The sequence below is a fragment of the Excalfactoria chinensis genome, chromosome 17 (genome assembly GCF_039878825.1).
Source record: "Excalfactoria chinensis isolate bCotChi1 chromosome 17, bCotChi1.hap2, whole genome shotgun sequence".
Taxonomy (NCBI): Eukaryota; Metazoa; Chordata; class Aves; order Galliformes; family Phasianidae; genus Excalfactoria; species Excalfactoria chinensis.
The window spans coordinates 7,543,512-7,551,766 of record NC_092841.1 but is presented as its reverse complement, the minus strand read 5'-3'; the positions used below and the strand labels follow the sequence as shown (position 1 = coordinate 7,551,766).

Here is an 8,255-nt window from a genome sequence, read left to right as displayed (position 1 = left end):
TGCCATTACCAAGCATCAGAAAAGCTTTTTTTTCCTCTCCACTGCCCTCCCGCTTCCTCTTTGTGAGGTTAATGCATTGGCTCATCTGCACCCCAATGCCCTCCCCAGCGGCTCTGCATTGAAGCTCTGGCTGGGTGATGCCCCAGCAGCACACCCAGTGGCTCAGGATGCTGGGGCTGGGATGGGGCATGGGCACTGCTGCACTCAGTGAGCAAGCAGGGGATGGGGGTCTGTTGTCTGCCATCACCCCACTGCACTTCCCCTTAAACAAGCAGGGGATTTCTTCCACATACAGAGGAAGGGAGTGGGGAGGGGCCCTCACTCACTATAGATCCGAGTCTTAAGCTTTTAGAATAAGGTGCGAAAATAAAGGTTGTAAAAAGAAAAAGAAAAGAAATCAAAACAAACAAACAAAACCAAAAGTGTCTGAGGTTTGAAATTCTTTGTTTAAAGCAGCCTGTTCCTTTTTTTTTTCCTCCTCTTTTTTTCTCCTCTATTTTTCTTTTTTTTTTTTTTCTTTTTTTTTTTTTCTCTTTTCCTTAAATAAACTCCACTGTGCAAAACTGCATTGTCTTTGGTATCCATGTAGGTAGTTTTAACTTAGTACTTTTTCTATGCATATATAATCTTTTATTTCATTGCTTCCTTTAGACAGAGAATTAAATTCTCCCCCCCAGAAATCATACTTTTGCTGGAGGCTACTGATTGGCCTGATATTACATAATGCCCCTTATGTAATTGGAAAGAGAGAAATTGATTCTAGCTATCAAACTACTGGCCTCAAAAAACAAAGGAGTTTAGACTTCCTGGTAACGTCGGCCTCTCTGCAGTGATTACAAGCTTTTCAACCCCAAAAAGTTCAACACTGACCCTTTTTTATTCTTTTTTTTTTCTTTTTTTTTAAATTACACAAGAGAAAATAAAAACTACACTGCAACAAAAATAACCCTTTGTGTTCATGTAGTTAGCAGCAGCTTTCTTTAAAAAATAATTATAATAATAATAATAAGGCAGATCCTTGCCTTTGTTATGCCATTAAAAACATTCTTGTTCCCTAGAGAGAAGCATTCTGGAAAAAGTTGAAAAAAAAAAACCAAAAACAAACAAATAATAATAACCCAACCAAAGCTTGCCTGCAAGTTCAAGTTTTGTAAAAAAATATATACATAATTTATTCTACAACATATGTGCCTTCTGTTCATACTTAGACATGTTTAGTGCTTTTTGTTTATAGTTCATTCTCTGTTGTCCCTCCTCTGAGGAGCCCTCAAACCAGCCGGGGTTTTCTCAGGTCTGTTTGCCTTCACGCCGCTCTTCAACAGTACCGTTGTCTGAAAACTGTTCTGGGCCAACTTCTCAGGTCAACGTGCCTTTGACCGATAGGTATTTGTTTATTTATTTTTCCTTTCAACCGAAAGAGAGAGGAATTGTCCACCAGTCATATTTCTGACTCACGCCGCAGCGGCCGTGGCTCTAGGGGCACACCTGCCTGGTTATGGTGGTCCATGTCAGGGTGGGTGTCTGTGCTCGTGCTCTCGGGCACCCCTGTGTCGATCTCGTCCTCCTCCTTGCTGGTGAGGGCCACCTCATTCTCGTAGCAAAAGGAGTTTGCGTTTGAGAGAATGTATTTCTTTTCTGCTAAGTCTCTGGCACTGCAGATGGGTGTGTTGGGCACTTCATATGTTTTGTGGAACCTCGAATAGTCCACTTTGTAGTAGTTTTTTTCTTCAAAGAGTACGGGCTCGTAGCGGTGGCCCCAGAGGATTTCATTTGCCAGATATGAGCTGCGGCACTGGGTAGTCATGGCAGTGGCTTCCACCATGCCCTCTAAAATGACTACAATTTCAAAGTCAGCATTGTCCATGTCTTGTTTGCTCAAGTCATACAAAGGACTGTCTTCATCTATTTCGTGCACTATTGTAATTGGGGAGACCAGGAATATGCGGTCTATCCCGCTGTCAAACCCTACATTGATGTCTATTTGATCCAAAGGGATATACTCCCCTTCTGACGTGATCCTGGACTTGAGGAGCTGTGCTCTCACGTGTGCCTCAACCAAGTGGCTTTTCCTCAGGTTTCCAACACGCCACATCAGGCACAGTTTCCCATCTCTCATGGCCACCACAGCATTGTGGCTGAAGACAAGAGTTTCGTTTCTCTTTTTTGGCTTAGCCATCTTTGCCATGACGGCACCAATGATGAAGGCATCAATGATGCAGCCCACTATAGACTGGAAAACCACCATGAAAACGGCAATGGGACACTCATCTGTGACACATCTGAAGCCATAGCCAATCGTGGTCTGGGTCTCAATGGAGAACAGAAAGGCTGCAGTGAAGCTGCTCACTTGCGAGACGCACGGCTTGTTATTTTCTTGGTTCTCCAGATCCCCATGCAACAGCGCAATCAACCAAAACACACAGCCAAAAAAAAGCCAGGAGAGGATGAACGTCAGGCAGAAGATAACCAGCATCCACCTCCAGCGGATGTCCACACAAGTGGTGAAGATATCTGCCAGGTATCGCTGTCCCTTCTCACCCACATTAATAAACTGGACGTTGCAGTGGCCATCTTTTTTGACAAAGCGGCTCCTGCACTGCTGCCTGGTGTGTACCTTACTTTTTCCATTCCCAAAGCCATTGGCAACGGCCATGGTTGCCAGCTTCATGCCGTCCTCTTCCGAAGACACGATGCTGTAGCGGTTGGTTCGCACGCTGCCCATCACTACTGCTGTGGACTGAGGTGCTTCTGCTTTAGAAAACAGTCTAAGTTTCTGCAAAACCCTTTGGAGAAACAGTTTTGAAAGTTCTAGAGGAACACACACACACAGAAAAACTGGGGAGAGGCTGGAGTCCCCAAAAGCCCTTGGATCAACCAAGGACAGTCTTCTGGCATGCAGAGTTAGCTTAACAAGTAATCGTCATAGAGAGGGCATGGTCTGCAAGAGAAAGAGAAATGTCATATTAGATCCTGGAGGTAAAGGATAATGAATCAAGCCTGTGAGAATCAAGTAAAATCACTCCTCTGGAGTTGCAGGAAGTTTCTTTATTCTTAACGACAGCATTTTCTGAAATGCGTGAGAGCTCTGAGCACAGTTCCATATTCACCAAAGTGACATCATTACTGCAGAGAAGCCACCATTCTTCCCAAGTGAAAGCTCTGAAGTGATCGTGTCACACAAGTCTCTAAGCAGTAATCACTTTGCAAGAATCTATCTACTGTTTGCAACGGGGCTTTCTGTTTACTTTGCAACAAAGAATTGGCATTAACCTCCCTCTGTTCAAATAATACTGAAATAGTTTTTTAACGATGTACAGTGTCTGTCTCCTGGACTGCTTTACCTATGTCAAACAAGGGAGTGTGCGAAGGGAAGACAACATGTACTGAGAACAACAATAAAGTTGGAAAATGCAAATATCAGTTATTTCCACGAGATTGCACTGCACAGAACTTAGGTTTTTCTATTAAGTGGGAGTTATAAAAGGAGTTGTGGGTTTTCTGTGAATGGTAGGAATACAGGCTGCATCAGTACCTCTAACTCCATCAACTCACTGCGTCCGGGCTGATTTTTACACTCACTTTAGGGTGAGTTGTAGGGAGCAAACTAAACATTGTAATGACCCTCTGTGAGTGGGAATGGCAAAAGACTCCAACGATGGGACTGGACGAGGGTAGAACTGGATGGGGGTAGGACTGGATGGGCATCTTTAGAACACCTCAGGGTCTCAGATGCCAGCAACTAAGGCTCAGCAGAGAGGCTGCAGAACTTTCTTCCCAAGGATAGAAGCTACTAGACTTGTTTCAGGGAGGTCTGGCTTAGACCCAGGTTTAGCTTTTAACAAGTGCGTCATCCATTAAGTCATGTACTGTATATCAGGAAATGTAATTGAAATACTGCAGAGGATAGGAGATGCATTAATGCAACTGCTCCATCCATACATTCACCTCATGGAGGAAATAAAACCAAAACCAAGCAGCGAGGAATGTCTGCTATCCATTTACCCTAGGAGAGGAGACTTAAGTACTGTTTACATTGGTGGGGGATTAAATCACCATCCTCTTCATAAATCAATATAATCAAAACTCATCTGAGTTTGTCCCGAACCCAACACATCTATTGCTGCCAAAGAGCACAAGCTCTGCCCATGGCACAGCCTAAGTACCACAGCTGCTCCTCTGATTCAGCAAGACAACTGCAGCAGATAAGCATCCACCTCCTTCCCCCAGAGCCTCACAGAGGTGTTCCAACAACTGAAAGGATTTCAAACAGTTCCTCGGCCCTCCCACATCCTTCCACCACATTTCGAGGGCGTTAGGTCAGCAAACACTTGTTGGGAAGAAGAGCAGGTGACAAACAGAAAACAACGGCACGCCTGTAGTTGAGTGCAGGAGGTTTTACTCTGGAGGATCTCTTCAGGTTTTACTTTTACCTTCTCTTTTTTCCTCACTTCTGTTTGTTGTGCAATGGGTCCCGCCGCCCACTTGCTGAGATTACTCATCTGTGACTGCAGCGGCGAACAAGACACTTTGGCAGATTTGGATGGGTTCAGTTATGTCCCATTTGAGTAAAACTCTCAGCAATTTAGATTTATGGGACGGTATAGCCCTTACACAGTGCATGCAAGATAGTCAGATAAGTGTAAGGACTCACTTTTTCCCTCACATCTTTTAATCACGGGGCTTCTCCAATATACAAAGGAATTCTTTGAATGCTGACATTAAAAGAAAGAAATGGGCTCAAAAGGACTTTGAGAAACCTGAGCAGAGGGTGAGAGTGAAATTGTTTATGCATTCCAGACAAAAACATCCCTGAAAAGCCGTTGCATTGGTTCACAAATTGATCACTTTTCTAAACCACATCCTATAATCGCAGTCATGTTCAAATTCCACATTTGGGGTCTGTTTTGTTCCGAGCTGATGGAAACACACAGCCCAGGAAACAGCTTTTTCTGAAGAGTTTTGTTTCCCCTCTGCATTGTCTCTTGGATTTTAGAGGAAAACTTGCGGCGGAGGGAAAGATAAGCTGTAAAGTCTCATGTGCCAGAGCAGGCAGCTCCCCCCAGCAAAAGTCTTGACCTGGGGACATTTGTTTGAATTCCATAAATCACCAAAATCCTAACGCCAACTTCCTGCAGCGAGCTGGCTGCATTTAGAAGTTTAGGAGCTGAGTGATGTATCACACATTGCTGCCATCCCATTCACTTCTACCTGCTGCACATCTGCCCAGCTGTGCTGCATACAGCTGCGTGCTGCCGGGAATGGATCTGCACCTCTGGATGCTGAGATACTCACAGTAGAGGTGTGCCTGGGGACATGCTTAGCCAAGTGTGTAGGCTGAAGTTTACACAACAACACTCTGGCGTGCTCCTGCTGCTTGTGGGATAGCTCTTTCATTTCTTGTACGGCACAGATTGGCTTTTACCCTGTGAGCGCTCAGCACGGGAAGGATGTGAAGCAGGACTGCAGGCAGCTGGTCTGCTCCTGCTCCATCCCCTGTCAGTGCTCACCCTGACTCACACAGCTGTTTCAATAGAGGTCCCCCAAATCCCACAGGTGATCAAGCAAGCATGAAAATCTAATGGTACTTTTTATTTTGCTAATCCACCTGCTTCTCAAAGGCTAAATGAGCTCGTTCCTCCAACACACCCCAGCAGCAATGTATCAGAGGCACTGGGGATGCTCAGCTTGCATGGGACCAGCTTTGCAATCCTCACCAGGCTAAAGAAGCCAAGCCAGAACCCACAAACCAGCCCAGCTCTTTGTGTAATTGGGCCCAGCACACTGCAGCGAGGCACGCACACATGCTCGGAGCTGTGAACTCAATCATCACTAGGTGTGTTATTATCATTAACGCACACTACCTTTCCTGCTGGAAGAGAATGCGAGATTAGAGTGATGCAGCTTGTAATTACCAGCACTGGCACTAATGCAGTGTTACCGGGATGGGATGAGAGGGCTCTGCTGCAAGGGGATGCATGGAGGAGCAGAGGAACGGGAGGCTGTGCTGTGTCTACAGCATTTCTGAACTAAATTCAGTACAAATCCCAAGACCCCACTTAGAAAGCATCCCCCCTAAACGTTTCCCCAGAGGAAAGACATTTACAACGCGAGTCTAAACATTGCAACCAGCAGTTCGGAGGGAATTTCTGCAGAAGGTTTGATGCCCAGCAAAACCCGTAAAGTGCCAGAAGAGCAGAGGAGAAGAGGAGCACTAATGAGCACTTGGAGCAGCTATTCCCAGGCTGACGCCACGCAGCCCCGCGCCGTGAGCCGGGCACATGTTGCTAAGAGAGCAGAAGCGCTGCCTTAGCAAAGCCTTCCCCCACTGCCCTCGGTAAACAGAACAAAGAGTGATCGCAGGAGCGGAGCCGAATCCCACAGCCCATGCTCACTGCTGGGCACAGCCGCCCCGATCGCGCTCCCCAGCCCCAGGGTCAAGTCCAAGGCACTGCCCAGCACTGCTCTAGCAGGACAGGACTCGGGTTACACAGGAGCTGCCTTCAAGGAGAAGGATCTGTCCTTCTCGAACAGGCAGTGGGAGGTAAAAATAAAATAAAACGGGAAAAAAAAAAAAAAAAAAAAAGCAGATGATGTAGGGAAACGGGTATGAAGAAACAGGAGAAAGGACACAAGTGGCGTTTGCATCTGCTATCCACAAAGGATCCCGGGTTCGGGATATTTCTAGCTGATGACAAAATAGCTACAAGTGAAACAGCCATCACCAGGGGGTGTACTTGGTGCACCGGCTGCGAGGGTGGAAAAGCAAACAAGTGTAAAGGTAAGGCTGGAACGAGGAACAAGTGCTGCGGGCGGGCATGATGTGCGACCCCAACACCTGCGGCCCCACCAGGAGGGGACAGAGCAACACTCAGCCCCCGTCGATAAATCTGCCACTTCTTATCAGTATTTTTTCCCTTAACTGTCACGAACTAAATTGAAACAATGCATCCTCTTCACACACTCCCCAGCTGCAATATGGTTTCTTTCTTCCTATTCTTGGCAGAATGATTGCGAATGAAGAAAACCCCACGTTCCCATAAAGCCAGTGAATGAAGCTACAGGTTCCTTTCATGTCCCTCTGAAGTATTTCGGACACTCCTCTATAAATGACACATCTGATAACTCAGCTCTGATAGTTTTGACCTCTGTCTTACACGGGAAACAACAGACAAGAAGAGCAAAAGGGATGGAGCGGTGCTGCGTCTGCACGACGGAGTTGTCATGCAAACTTCCAGCCCTTCCCCCGAACAAAATATCTCGGGGGGAGCAGCTGGTGCATGGAAAGTTATGAACATAAACAGATGCTGCAAGCAGATGCTCGAGTGTTCCCAGCATACCTATCTAATTATTTGAGGCACCCAGAATAGCTCGTGTATGGTGCACGAGAAACGCAGGAGTTCCCCCTCCGAGCGGTTATGCCGAAGCGTGAAACAGATCCACCGGCACGGAAAGCGCTAACTCGGCAATGCCGCATTAAGCCCCGACGTGTCGCATCGCCCCGACCCCTGATGGCACCTCGGGGACGTCCCGCATAGATGGGGGAAAAAAAGCGCTCCTTACCTGCCGGTGGCTTATAAGGGAAGTGCTTAGAGAGTTTAAAGGGTGTTAAGATCCGCGGGGACGCAGCAAGCCAAGCCAAGCCAAGCCAATCCCAAGGTGCCCGCCGGCCGCCGCTTCACCGCTTGCAACTGAGCCACTCAATGAGCCGCTGCCCCCTTTTTTTGCGGGCTGCCATGTGATGTTTAATAGCGGCCCGGTCGGCCCCGCCCTCGCCGCTACCCCGCACCAATGGTAAACGGGAGGCCGGGCCGCTCCGCGGGGCTGCGGGGCTGCGGGAGAACGGCTCCGGCTCGGGGGCGGTGCGGGGCTGCGTGCGGGGCTGCCGCTCTGGGCTCAGTACCGCTGTAGATGGAGCTCAGCCCTACCCCGGGACGGCCCCGCAGCTCCGGGGAGCACCTGCCCGCGGGTGTTGCTCCTCCGGGAAGGCATTCAGTGGGAGCTGCTTATGAAGATGCTGGGTGGGATGTGTGAGGCTGATCGCTTTGGTCTTCTCCTCTTGGGCTCCTGTCCGATGTCTGGCATAGTAAGGAACAATAGCGGGGAAAAGCAGTTTGGTTTCCTTTGGTAGTCGTGTTCCATCGTTATGAAATGCTGAAATGTGTGGTATCTAACCACAAAGACCCAGCCCTCACACACACCAAGAGCAAGTCAAGCACACCCCGCTCCATCACTGCTCCTTAAACTGAAATCTGACA

General features: G+C 47.7%; 1 protein-coding gene across 1 annotated transcript; it reads right to left on the bottom strand.

Moving 5' to 3' along the window:
* Window positions 1-492: 492 nt before the first annotated feature.
* On the bottom strand, window positions 493-7,717 carry KCNJ2 (potassium inwardly rectifying channel subfamily J member 2). Its single transcript, XM_072352236.1, has 2 exons — window positions 7,561-7,717; window positions 493-2,938 (listed from the first exon to the last, which is right to left on the bottom strand). Exon 2 carries the CDS (start codon window positions 2,720-2,722, stop codon window positions 1,439-1,441), a length of 1,284 nt encoding a protein of 427 aa, XP_072208337.1. The 5' UTR covers window positions 2,723-2,938; window positions 7,561-7,717; the 3' UTR covers window positions 493-1,438.
* Between the last annotated feature and the right edge of the window lie 538 nt (window positions 7,718-8,255).